Raw genomic sequence first — 14114 nt, forward strand, 5'->3', positions numbered from 1 at the left:
CTGTAATTTCTAACCACTCTCCTTTTTCTAATTTTTTCTTCTTTTCTTAGCCTTTTTTAGATTAAGATTTTTTCCTCATTTACTGATTTAGAAGATATACATTCTATTATTTAATGCTCACACTTAAAATTTTAGCATTAAATAAGTTAATCAATAATTTTACCCTTCTTCGAAATGATATAAAGGCTTTAGAATGCTGTGATTCATGTTCACGGCAATGAAATCGTACCTAGGTGGAAACTCGTTCCTTGTTTTTCCTAGGGCTTGGAAAAGTGGTGGATAAACACAGATACTTAAATGCACCATAACTGCTTTAAATTCTGTGCATGCATTCTAGACTCCATCAACTTGAGACTAATAATCTATTAAATGAGGAAAGAAACACAATTTATTTCAAGCGAGGAAACATTACCTCCTCCTTGTTGCATAAAATACTGCTCCAAGTTATCACAGTCAATTTTGGTTCTACAAAAAATAATTGCTTGATCCATCTTGTGTTCCTTGATTGCCCGGACAGCATACTCCCCCTTCAGGATTTTAATAGCTTCAGACCACATCTCTTGAATACCAGATAACAACAACAAAAAAACAGAATTTCAATTTTAAATTGTCATAAACACACCTAATTACAGTCAAAGACTTACTGCTTAACTCACCTAAAAAAACTCTGCTTTAATACAAGTGTTATAGACAAGAATAAGAAATACTAAATAGGGTGAAATGGTGAGATAATCCATTTGCTCATTTATTTTTGTTTCTGTTAATGTTTTTTACGCCAGTTTATGGAGTAACAAAACACCTATAATCGTACCTCTTATGAGGGAAAAACACACATATACACACACACAAACAGAAATATATACAACAAAACTTTGTTCTTATCTCTCATGGAGGATTAATCATACTCTGCCTTGCTTACTAACTCATTAGTTCATTAACTTCCCTAAATGCTTAATAAATGTTTACTCAATTATTTAGCACCTTTAAAAATAATTAATGTACTTCCTAAATCAATCTAAACATCAGAAAGTTCATACTTCACTCTATGGAATAAAAACTGTACATCAAACTTAGTTAGTAATTTCTTTGTGACCATCCTCCAAATCTCTGTTTTTCATTATGAAGCTGGGCTATATTACTCCTCAACTATCTAATGCAAAATTTTAATTCTGTAATCCAACATATTTCTAAGGTCTCTCTGGTCACCTTTAATTGTATTATAAACCAAGCGAAACTTTTACAAGAAAAACATATGAAACAGTAAAAATTTTTATTTTACAAAATGCATTCACAAACAGCGGGATATCAATTTGAACTAGCAGTGTCTCTGTTCCTCTCCAATAATAAGGCTAGTAGAGCACACATCTCAGGGATTTGGAGCTGCACATAAAACTGAGTTCAAAGGAACTCTCTTTAATCAGGATTTCAGATAATTCACCTTTTAGATACTTGTCAAAAACCTACCAATGAATCCAGTCATGGACCAAATGCAGTCGAACCCTTGCCAATGATCCACTTAGGACATGTGATGTCAAGACATGCAGCATAACGGGTTTAAGATCTGTTCTAGGTTCTCCAAGCACTACCCTTACATCAGGCATTACATCTTCGTGTATCTCTGAAATATTTTGTACCTGAAACAAACCATCTCAGCTCTGCAGAGGAGTGTCTTCACTGAATCAGGATTTAATGTTAGGCTTTTAAAAAAACTGGTATATATTTAATGAAATGGAGTTTCAGTTTGGGAAGATGAAAAGTTCCAGAGATGGATGGTGGTGATGGTTGGACTGTAAGAATGTACTTAATGTCATTGAACTGTATGCTTAAAAATGGTTAAAAAGGTAAATTTTATGTTACGTATATTTTACTACACACAAAAAGAACCAATAAGCTATTTCAAGATCATTTCTGTATCTTTCACAAAGTTGTAGCTAAAGACATCTTTCTTTGTTACCCAATTCCCTGATATAAAGAATCTACATAACATTTCTCCTGGAATTCAGGGCCAATATAAAATCTGTTACCAAAGAAATTTGCTGGTTTCCTATGATTGATGAGAATTCTATAATCCAAAATATTTGTGACTTAGATGCTAAGAGACTATCTTAAATTCAGTGATTAAAATTCCTCTAAGTTGACTGCTATCAGCTTTTTCCCCATTTCTTTATTATCTTCGCTGCTTTTACTTTCAGATTTCCTATTCTAATTTTGTAGGTCACCTCAAATCCTTCATGAGGGTAAACAAGGGATAAATTCAATAAAACAAACCAATTCATTTTTAAAATCCTCCAACACATTTTATTGGTTGCTTTAACTTACCCGGACTGTTAGCACCAGGTCTTGTGTTATCTTTCGCATGTACTTCATCAGTCTTTCAAAAGGAAGGATAAGAAGAGGCAGGGAGTGGTTAAGCAAGGATTCAGAATAGGTGTCATTTTTTTTTTTTTTTTTTTTTTTTTAAAGATTTTATTTTTTCCTTTTTCTCCCCAAAGCCCCCCGGTACATAGTTGTGTATTCTTCGTTGTGGGTCCTTCTAGTTGTGGCATGTGGGACGCTGCCTCAGCGTGGTCTGATGAGCAGTGCCATGTCCGCGCCCAGGATTCGAACCAACGAAACACTGGGCCGCCTGCAGCGGAGCGCGCGAACTTAACCACTCGGCCACGGGGCCAGCCCCTAGGTGTCATTTTTTTTAAAGGGAGAGTTGTATCTAACTTTACACCACATCTCAGACATACGTCTTTATAATCTGTAGGCAAAATGATTCTTCCAATTCAGAAAAACCCTTTATTAACTGTAGATCTAAGCCTAATCAATTTTAAATGGAATAATAAAAATGCAAAGGTGGTTTTTAGTATATTGTGTATTTACAATCAACATATCCTTATTATGTAAAAAGAAATCTATTAACAGTGGGAAAAATGACAAGATGGACACATAAAATTGATTTTTAGGAAAATAATACACATCAAGAGGACACCAAAATACTACTAAAAATGGAAATCATTGTATCTTAAATTATATCTATATATCCAAATAATCCTATTTATTTATTAAAATTGTATCAAAGAAGATGATTACAAAAGTAACTTTATCTAGAGAGAAAAATAAACGATGAGTCCATCACTTACTCTGTGCCTTAAAGGCCTAAACTCTTCTGGTCAATGCGCAGGACTTCTTTTTCTTAGAGAGAACATCTGGTTGCTTTAGGCATCACTAAGAGCTCAAGGTGAGGCTAGTTTATGAATGCTTTATTCTACACAAATGTTAACATTATAAGGTACTTACTCTAATGTGGTTTTTTCCAAGCCTTTCCCAGAGTCTGTCAGTTTTAGGATTCACTGGGACAACAACATGGTGTACAGTATCTGGAACAGAATCTTCTCCTTTTAAATCAACCCACGTGGGAAAATGCATTATCTTCTCAGACAGTTTCTTTACATCAAAAGAATGTAAAGTAGCAGAGCAAACAATCACCTAAGAATAGAAAAATCAAAATTTAGATAAACATTTTATAATAATAATTCTACCATATGAAGACTGATGCGGGGCACAAGGATGCTAACCCTGGAATCTAAAGACAAGGTCGATCCCTGACTCTAGCAACAACTAGCGGTGTGACCCAGGGCAGGTTACTCTCTCTGAGCCCCTCACCACCACAGAAACACACCAGCTACTCCTCAAGGTCCTCCAAAAATTAAGTCAGATGAAAAGGTTTTTGAAGATCTAAAATCATGTTACTATTTATCTCCTTCTCTTAAAAACCTCTATTTCTCAAATTCTTCCTAAGAAAGAAGGACAAGAAAAAGAAGAATATTTTAAGAAATAATTTACTAAGGAAACAACTGTTTTTCAACAGGTCAAGATATTTTTCCTTCAAACAGTAAGTAGTACTCATAGTCTGGAATATAAGATCCAAACACTCTGTATAAAAAGAACTAATGGGCTGGCCGGGTGGCGCAGCAGTTAGGCGTGCACGTTCCGCTTTGGCGGCCCAGCGTTCACCATTTCAGATCCCAGGTGCAGACATGGCACCGCCTTGCAAGCCATGCTGTGGTAGGCGTCCCACATATAAAGTAAAGGAAGATGGGCATGGATGTTAGCTCAGGGCCAGTCTTGCTCAGCAAAAAGAGGAGGATTGGTAGCAGTTAGCTCAGGGCCAATCTTCCTAAAAAAAGAAAACTAAGAATTTTTTACCTATCGTCTTCTGTAACACCTAATTTCCTCAAATTCCCTTCTCCTTTATTTCTAAAAGCAACTTGTAAGACTGTTTCCTCTGTGTGTACTATTTAATCAGATAATGAAGAAAATGTTTCATATGGTAGTTAACTTAGTCATAAGACACTAAAACAAATTATAAATGTAAAACAAAAAATTATACGCATTAATACACAGCAATCATCTCCACGTATTTTAAGATGCTTCGGTCATTTCATACCTGAAGTCTCTTTCCATCAGAGGTGATCTGAGGAATCTGATTGTGAATCCTATTAATGAAATCGGAATAACCCTGAGAAAGAAGCCCATCCTGTATGAGAAACAAAGAAAACCATAAGTTTTTTCATCAGGATCTAAATCTTTCTTTTCTAAATCAAATATAAAATTTAAGGTATGGAAACTAATTCATATACATGTCCCGACATTTTCAAAATGATTGTTTTCTACTGGATATTTAAAGATGAGTTGTAAACTCACCTATTCCTCATTTAATTTAAACTCAACTTTAAATTCCACATGACTAAATTTTGAAAAAGCTGACAATAACCTAAAAGCCATACATTAGTATTCTAGAATGAATATGAGAGTTAATACTCCTACCACATGTCCTTATGAATATGATTTTAATGTGGAAAACAAAAACCCTTAGTGCTGAAAAACTACTTCAACCCATCTCGAAAATTATTTGGAAGTATGTCTCAAGAGCCTCAAACACATTAATGTCCTCCCATACAGTTCACATTTTGCAACTATGACACAATGAAATAATCTGTAACATGTAAAAAAACTTACGTACAAACAAAGACAGCCATTTGGAGTAAAAAAAACCCTACTTTATCTAAAAATAAGAGTGGTTAAAGCATGAAGTATCCATATAATAGACCATTAGACATCCTTTAAAAATTATTTACAAAGAATGATATGAAATACTCATGATACTACATTTAAAAAAAAATTTCCCAGATTCCACATAGCTTGATTTCAACAACACAAAGTAATATTTACATAAATGTAAGAAATAAATGAAAATATATCAAACTGGTAACAATGATTATTTCTGAGTACTGGAGCATGACTGAATTATATTTTTTCTTCATCATTTTACATATTTTATCTCCAAAAACATAAGTAAACATTTTTTTAAAGCATGACTATATTTCAACATACAGCTTCATCCAGGACCAGGAATCTAACTTGGGATAAGTTCAGCTTTCCAGTTGACACCAAATCATCTAGTCTTCCCGGAGTGCCAACGACTATATCTACCTGAAAAATATCAAAGAAACACCTATTGAAAACTGAAGAACTATTATAATCATCTTAAAATGGTAACCAACAGTGGTCTACTTACAATAAAAACATGCATATTGCAGTAGTCACAGTCAACTCTAAATTTGCAAAAAAGGAGTTACAGATAATGCTGTATTATCAAACTTGTATTTGGTCTGAAATTGTGAAGATTGTGGCAACTGATTCTGACACCCTTAACTGTTACATATAGATTAATATATAGAATTAGTATTTTCCAAACAAAAATCAGACAGATTTATAGGAACTCTGAAAATAAACCAGGATTCAAATCCCAGTTCCGCCATTACCTAGCTGTGTGACCTCAACTTATATAATCTCTTCATTTCAATTTTCGCATTTTCGAAATGGGTAATACCTTCTGCTTTGTAAGATGGCTGTGATAGTTAAGAGTTAGATACATAAAGCACTTGACACCTAGTACACTGGGTGCTAAATAAATTTGGTTATAATTCATAATACTGATGATCTGAGTATCCAGGAAAACAGTAATAATTACTGTTTGTCAAGTGCTATAATGAACAGGCACTGTGCTAACGTTTTACAAGTACTATATCATTTCATGTTACCACTAAAGAAAACACTACTATTATTATTCCTGCTTTTAAATGAGGAAGCTCAAGTTTAAAATACTAAAAAGTCATGAGCCAGCCCTGGCAGCCTAGTGTTAAAAGTTTGGCACACTCAGCTTCGGTGGCCCAGGTTTGGTTTCTAGGTGCAGATCTATTCCACTCATCTGTCAGTGGCCATGCTGTGGCAGTGGCTCACATACAAAAAGAGGAAGATAGACAACAGATGTTAGCTTAGAGCATATCTTCCTCAGCAAAAAAAGAAAAAAAATTATAGTCATAAGAACTTAGATGATACAGCCAGTAAGTACCCAAACTGGGATTCCAACTCAAAGTCTAAACATGAGAAAAGATCTAATTCAAAGAAGAACAAGTTTTACTTGACTTTTTATTATAAAAATTGTCAAACATACACAAAGAGAATAGTATAATGAACCCCTATGCCAGTACAAATAATTAACAACATTTTCCATTCTCACACACACACACACATATCTTTTAATAAAGCTCATAGGTATAGTGATTAGGAACACACACTTTGAAGTAAGCTCTACCCATAAGTTGTAAGATCTTGGGCAAGTTATTTAATATTTAGTATAAGCCAGTATAATGGGGAAGAGGACTGGTTCAGAGGGCTATTGTGAGAACTGAATAAGAAAATATATATAATGAATTTAGCAGGACCTGACCCATTTCTATAAAGTAGTTAATAAAGTATTTTAAACGTGTGTAGATGGATGTACGTGTATGAGCACAAAAAAGGTATTATACAAAATCATTCAATAAATTAGACAATTCAAAACTTCTCCTCTTTATCAATAGGCATGAAAAATCACTTTTATTCTTTCTTCCTTGTTTTCTCCACTCTCGACTAAAAATATAACTTTCTCCTAGCAAATTTATCCCTATAGTCTCATTATTTCAGTATCTCACCCCTCGAAAAAGTAGAGTACTGTGTTGAATGGACTTTTAATTTGATCCTGTAGGAGGCATTTATATTCCCATGAAAAATAAAAGACATTTCTGAAGCCATTGTTTCATTTGTATTGATAACTATAAGCAAGTCTCAGTTCAATCTAGAGAATATCATCCAAAAATATGAAGATACAATCCATTCAATGTATTAAGAATCTACTGTGTGCCAAGCACTGTGACAGGTACCATACACACCAATGAACAAAATGCCATCTGGGTCTATGTGTAATCTCTCTTTACTATAGGATTCTAACCCACCATGTGAGTTTCCTCCCGCCTCAATTTCAGTAGGTAAAGTCAGCATGAAAATAGATACAAGGTCTCTCAGGTTTCAAAAGAAGAGTCAGTTAAACTGGAAAAGCCTGAGAGAAACATTTATATGACTTGTCTAATAGCACCAACGACTCCTTCAGGCCTCAACTGTACATGTTGTCAAATTGTGCAACTTTAAAAGACTACAAAAATTAAATAGTTCTACTCTCTCATTCCAAAGCTGACTTCTGCCCCAGCATAAGACACAACACAGGGCTAAGGATTAGCTAGAAGATGATGGGAGATAATAGAAGTAGAAAATACAAGATGGAAACAAGAGCAGAAAGAGAACATACTAGATCTCCTGAGAAGAATGGAATTGAATCCTGCCAAGAAAGCTATGAAATAACACTGCCTTTACTTTGCTATTGGCTTCAGCCAGTACCAAATTTTAGATATGACTGATGAAAGCAGATATAATTCCCTAAAAGCTCTATAGCTGGAAAAAATGAATTAAGAAACTTAACTTATGGCAGAAAAGGATTTGGGTTTAAGGAACCAAGAATGGGAATGAACATATTAAATCTACAACCACTAAAATATAACACCCCAAATACAAACATATCAAACCAATATTACTATCTTAGAATAGCATAAACAAGTACAGTAATGTGATTCCTTGCTCAAAATAGGCCATACCAAATCAAATTGAAACCATTCAGCACAAAATTTCATAACAGGGGCACCAAGAGAACTGGAGGGGGGACATATTTGCTTGCCATGACTCAGTATCAAGTAGTTAAGATTAAATGAGAAAACACTTAGAGAAGGAAACAGAAGAGAAATATGTAAGGAAAAAGTCAGTTTGTACAAATAAAATATTTTATGAAGTCCCACCTATATTTAATTAGCTTCATAGAATTGATGAGCACAGTTAAGAATTTCTCAAACTTCTTCCCCAATAATGAGGATCCATCTTAGCTTTGTCCTTTATAACTGCATGCGTGAGCACAGCTTTAAGGCTTTCCCTGACACATATCTGAACTCAGCTCCCTCCTACTGGAACCCCCATCCTGTGGTCCTTCATCCTTCCCAAGGATCACTGCCAAAACTCCTACATTCTGTGCAATCTGCTCGGTGACGTTTTTATTCTTAACTTCTTCTTTCTCAATTATTCCCAAAAGAAATGACTCAATTCATGAAAGTGAGAAGGAAATTCTCAGACGCTCAAAAGGGAGAACAAAGGACCCTCATGTATGCTGGAATTTTACAGGAGGGGTTTGGAAGAGACTACTGTGCTGCATACTTTTGGGAAAAGAAAAGGCATACTTGCAAGATGTTTTTGAACAAATATATACTTTTTCACTTTGCTCTAATTTCAGCCTTATTTGATTTTTCTTGAAACACAACAGAACTATATTGCCAAAATGACAATCCACAATGTTACTTTTTAAAAATTAAAAGCACAGCTTACCCCATTATCCAAAACAGAGAGCTGATCCCGTGCTGCAACACCTCCAATTATCAGAAGCTCCCTGAAATAAACACCAGAATAATCAAGTAGAAAAAGATTAAAGTTTGCTTTATGGTTTGATTTGTATCCATTTCTTTTAGGTAGAAATCAAGGTTGAGTAAGTAATCGAGAAAGAATCTACAAGGAACGTTTGGAGAAGGATGGAAACAAAGCACTTCATTCCCAGTAGCCATATAAACGCTGCAACGGCGTAAAGTCACTGAGGAGAACGTGAAACTTCCAACACAGGAAACATTAGCCCTCATCTACATATCCTTCTATATTAGGATAATTCCAGGTGCTCCAAAATCTGGTTTCAATCTACCTTTCCGGACATATGTGGTCGTATGTGGATGAAATGTCTCCAAAAGAATATGTAAATACCAATTTTAAAAAGTTGCCTCCAGGTAGGATAACTAAAAACTGGGAGGGTAGGGTGAAAGGAGACTTACTTTTCACAGAATACCCTTTTGTGTAGTTTGAATTTTTCTCATTCCAAATACTTAAAAAAAAAATGCTTAGGTTAAAAAAGAACGCCTTATGCCAAGACAATTCAGTGGGGCTGAAGAACAGTCTTTTCAACAAATGGTGCTAGAACAAATGCATATGAACACACAAAAGAATGAAGTTAAACCTCTTCTTTATAGCATACACAAAAATTAACTCAAAATGAATCATAAGAGCTAAAACGATGAAACTCTTAGAAGAAAACAAAGGAGTAAATTGTCAGGACCTGGAGTTAGGCAAAATCTCCTTATAAATAACACCAAAAACAAAAGGGCCAAATGAAAAAAATAGATAAACTGGACTTCATCTAAATCTAAAACTTTTGTACTTCAAAGGACACTATCAAGAAAGTGAAAAGACAGCCCACAGAATGGGAGAAAATATTTGCAAATCATATATCAAACACATAATACTACATGTATATATATCTCAGAATATATAAAGAACTCTCACAACTCAACAATAAAAACACAACCCAATTGAAAAATGGGCAAAGAATTTGAAGAGACATTATAAATGGCCAATAAACACAAGACAAAATGTTCAACATCATTAGCTATTAGGGAAATGCAACTCAAAATCACAATAAGATACCACTCCACACCCATTAGGATGGCTACAATCAAAAAGATTAAGCACTGGTGAGGATGTGGAGAAAGTAGAACCCTCATACATTACTAGTAGGAATGTAAAATGGTGCTGTCACTTTGAAAAACAGTTGGGCAGTTCCTGAAAATATTAACCATGAAGCTACTAACTGATCCAGCAATTCCACTCCTAGGTACACACCCAGGAGAAATGAAAATGTATGCCCACACAGAAACCTGAACACTAACATTCACAGCACAGTAGCCAAAAAGTGGAAACCACCCAAATGTCCATCAACTAGTGAACAGACAAACAAAAATGCGGTATATACATACAGTAGAATACTTTTTGGCAATAAAAAGGTATTGATACACAGCACAACAAGGACAAAGCTTGAAAACATTATGCTAAACGAGAGAACCCAGTCACAAAAAAGCACTTATTGTCCAGCTCCATTTACATAAAATGTCCAAAAGAGGCAAATCTATAGACAGAAAATAAATCAGTGGTTGCCTAGGGATGGGAAGGCTGGGGGAAATGGGAGTGACTGCTAAGGAGTAGTGTTTCTTTTGAAGGTGGTGAAAATGTTCTAAAACTGGTTTTGATGATGGTCACACAACTCTGTGAACATAATAAAAACTAAAACTACCTGTACACTTGGCAGAGTGAATTGTATGATATGTGAATTATATTTCACTAAAAAGCTATTTACAAAAAGATTGTCTCCTTTTTATACATAGCAGACAAAATTACTTCCTGAGGCAGCCAAATAACTGTCAATCCAAAGTATCTACCAAGTCTCTTCCTTTAATAATTTTATTCTCATTTGACCAGTCATTTAAAAAATACTAGAAAACACTGTGAAAGCGAATGAAGTTACACAGAGTCTTCTAATTCCATGATTCTGATTAAAAATCAGCTTTATGATTGCCTACACCTTCATCTTAAGCAATGTAGACAGTAAAAATAAGCAAAACAAAAAGCTTTCTAGCCTATGAATGTGCATTACCTTGGCATACTCCCTAACCACCTACCAGTCCAGAGCCATCATGTTTCCTAAATCAGGTAATACTAAATGCCAGATTGGCCAGGTAACAATCACCTGGAAATGCTGGCCAGTGTCCTGTAAAAAAACAAACAAAAATGTTCTAATTCCCATTCCCTGGAAACTCTGATTTGGTATATCCAGAGTAGGAAACTAATAAATTCGTAATTTCAAGTAAGGTCCTCAAGCTCCCAGCTTCAGAAACCATGGTCCTAAATCTATCATTTCTTCTCCTACAATACTTTACTGCTATCCACCTTCCTAGTCAGATATATTTACCCCTATAAATTTAGCAGCAGACAAATACACATACACACAACAATCTATGCTTGGGTGCAAAGCACTATAGAGTTGAGGACTATAAAAGAACAGCCCCTGCATTGAGGAGTGTAATACTAAGTTAGGATGAGTAAAGCTATGCGTATTGAAAACAAAGAACACTAACACATGACAGTGTGTAAGGATTAAGGCGAGGCACACACAGTCAATGGTACAGGAGGAGGGAGAAAGGACTGGGCTGGTACAGCTAGGCTAGCTCCACAGAAGACCAGGACGAGAACTGGGTTTTCAAGGAAGGAGAAGGCTCGTTTGTACTGAATACCAAAATGAGTAACACACAATTTTACCATCTTAACAAATAAATTGATTTTATTATTCATTTTCCCTTCCAGCCTTTGTCCACAGGCATATTAATCTTTATACATAGTTATAGGACAAAAATGAATTCACATTAGCATTTTACATTCTTCCAGAATGCTCTCTTCTGAAGAGTTCCAAGTCTCTTATACTAAGCAGATGCCCTGGTTATGACCTTCTGTGGTGACTCTTCCGATCATATCCTCAAGGCCTTTTATCACACTTGTTTGGTTGTTTCTCTTCCTCCACACTATCCCCACACTCCCACACTTAATTCTATGAAAGCAAGACTATCTCATTGTTATATACCTGACCCCTAGCCTAAGACTTCACACACAGTATGTATTCAGGTAGTTACCGAATGAGTGACATGCACCAATCCTCAGAACAAAATTGGGAATTATTTTACCTAAAAAGTTTTATTAAGTATAACTTATCCCTGAATAAGTTTAACTTGTAAGAAAGATCAATGTCAAAAAGACAGGCCTGCATGATGTCAATAATTCAAAGTTTGTGAAATGAGATACTGTAGTGGTGATGGCTGCACAACCTTACGACCATACTAAACACCACTGAATGTACACTTTAAATGGTGAGTTTTATCGTATATGAATTATGTTTCAATAACAAAAGTAACTGAAAGCAAAATTAACAAAAATCAAGTGGCAAGTCAACTGACAGAGTAGTTTACTCATATACTATGACCTTCCGTAAATTAAAAGGGATTGCTACTGGGGCCGGCCCGGTGGTGCAGTGGTTAAGTTCACACACTCCACTTCGGCAGCCTGGGATTCACAGGTTTGGATCTCAGTGTTTATCAAGCCATGCTGTGGCAGGCATCCCACATAAAAGATAGAGGAAGATGGACACAGATGTTAGGGCCAAAAAGGAGGCCTGGTGGTGGACGTCAGCTCAGGGCTAATCCTCCGCACCAAAAAAGGGGGATTGCTACCGAGCAAGAAGTTCCACGAGATCATTTAACTCATGGTCTCCCTCCAGTGGCAGAAAAAGCCGTCCACCTAGTGACCAGTCTGAAGGCCCAAATGGAAGAAAGTCACCAGTGTGAGGTAGGCTAGAATCAACCTCACCCAGCTAAGTTTACCAACATGCTAGAAACAGAGTGACACATTTGCTATGAAAATAAAGTTATAAATCTAACACTGAGTGAAATGCTCCCTTTAAAAAATTAATTTTACTCTGATACTGTTTTGTATCAACATGACTCAACATGAGAGACACAGGAAAAAATCTCAATTTACTTTTTTTAATCAAATATCACTTAAATAGGAGTTTTATACAGAAACTAATTGCTACTATATATCAAAGTTAAATATATTTACACACTCACACAAGTATCTATACACATGGAATTTCTACTTCACTTTTTTCTACGTTACAGTTCTTTCAAACACCTCAAACCTAAAGACAACAGGCATTTGAGCACACAAGGAAGCCTTACCTCAGTTTAGGATTATCAATATATTTCTTAAACTGCTTGACGTTATTCAAAGTTTGTTCAGCTAACTCTCGGGAGGGTTCAACAATGAGAGCTTTTGGAGCGTTGGGGAGAAACTTTGTTTGTGCCACCTGTGCATTACCTTAAAAGAATAAAAAAGGTTAGAACATGTACAAATCACACCTCAAAATACCTTTATTGTAAAACATAAGCACAAATATTCCAATGTCAAAATTTTAAACAACAATTCTCAGAGTGTAAGAGAGAGTCAAACAAAATAAAATAAAGCTAAGAGTCCTAAAATGAACTAAGGCTTCTTTGAATCTACTTGCGTTAACTGCAATAGATTATATGCTTTGTGATAAAGCAAACAAGCTCTGAAATGTCCTTACTTTAAATAACTGAAATAGCTTAGGCAGCACAAAGGGAAGAGCATGAGCTCTTGAGTCAGGCCGCTTGGGTTTGAATTCAGCTCTGCCACTTACTTGCTCCGTGGCCTTGGGCAAGTTACTTCAAGTCCCTACCCCTCAAGTTCTTTGTCTGTAAAACAGGAAGAGGACTACCTTATAGGGTTGTTGTGAAGATTAAACAATCCACGTAAAGCACTTAACACAGTGCTGGGGCACACGTTTGAGAGATACTAGATACCATCCTCATCATCATAGATCAGGTTCCCCAAAGTGCCTAAACTGAAACCAAATATTTAGTTTATGAATTAGGTTTTGAAACTGAGTTTTACCGATGTGTTAAAGATGTGTGACCAAACCAGTAAGGGGAGTGCATGTAACTAAGCCCTACAAGAAGCCTCATTTACCAGAGTGTTCGCCAATACCCCATTCTTGAAACCCTTACCCGCTCAGGTGCAATACCTGTGTGCTGCGATTTGACAACGTAACTGTCCAATGCCTTGGAAAGAGCAACAAAACCATCTTTTGGTGGAAACTTAAACTCTTCTTCACCAAAGTTAAATTTTAGTTCAGCATTCTAGCATTGAATAAGGGAGAGATGAAAATTCTTAACCTGACAGCAAACTAAACAATACAAAATAAT

At 35.6% G+C, this 14114-nt stretch overlaps 1 protein-coding gene and 1 long non-coding RNA gene across 4 annotated transcripts in view; one reads left to right on the forward strand and one right to left on the reverse strand.

The window, feature by feature from the left end:
* The window catches only part of DDX1 (DEAD-box helicase 1), a 42168-nt gene that overhangs the window by 7347 nt on the left and 20707 nt on the right, over positions 1 to 14114 (reverse strand). For all 3 annotated transcript variants that reach the window (XM_070574393.1, XM_008539710.2, XM_070574394.1), the window contains exons 12-19: positions 13934 to 14048; positions 13068 to 13206; positions 8794 to 8854; positions 5383 to 5481; positions 4436 to 4525; positions 3286 to 3474; positions 2320 to 2371; positions 413 to 559 (exon numbers count right to left, since the gene is read on the reverse strand). In XM_070574393.1, coding sequence (XP_070430494.1) covers positions 413 to 559; positions 2320 to 2371; positions 3286 to 3474; positions 4436 to 4525; positions 5383 to 5481; positions 8794 to 8854; positions 13068 to 13206; positions 13934 to 14048 — 892 coding nt within the window. The remainder of the gene's footprint in view (positions 1 to 412; positions 560 to 2319; positions 2372 to 3285; positions 3475 to 4435; positions 4526 to 5382; positions 5482 to 8793; positions 8855 to 13067; positions 13207 to 13933; positions 14049 to 14114) is intronic.
* LOC139075822 (uncharacterized) lies at positions 554 to 3109 on the forward strand. The gene is made up of 2 exons (XR_011526696.1): positions 554 to 2428; positions 2678 to 3109. It is a non-coding gene; the product is annotated as an uncharacterized lncRNA (long non-coding RNA).

The sequence above is a fragment of the Equus przewalskii genome, chromosome 14, assembly GCF_037783145.1.
Source record: "Equus przewalskii isolate Varuska chromosome 14, EquPr2, whole genome shotgun sequence".
Lineage (NCBI taxonomy): Eukaryota > Metazoa > Chordata > Mammalia > Perissodactyla > Equidae > Equus > Equus przewalskii.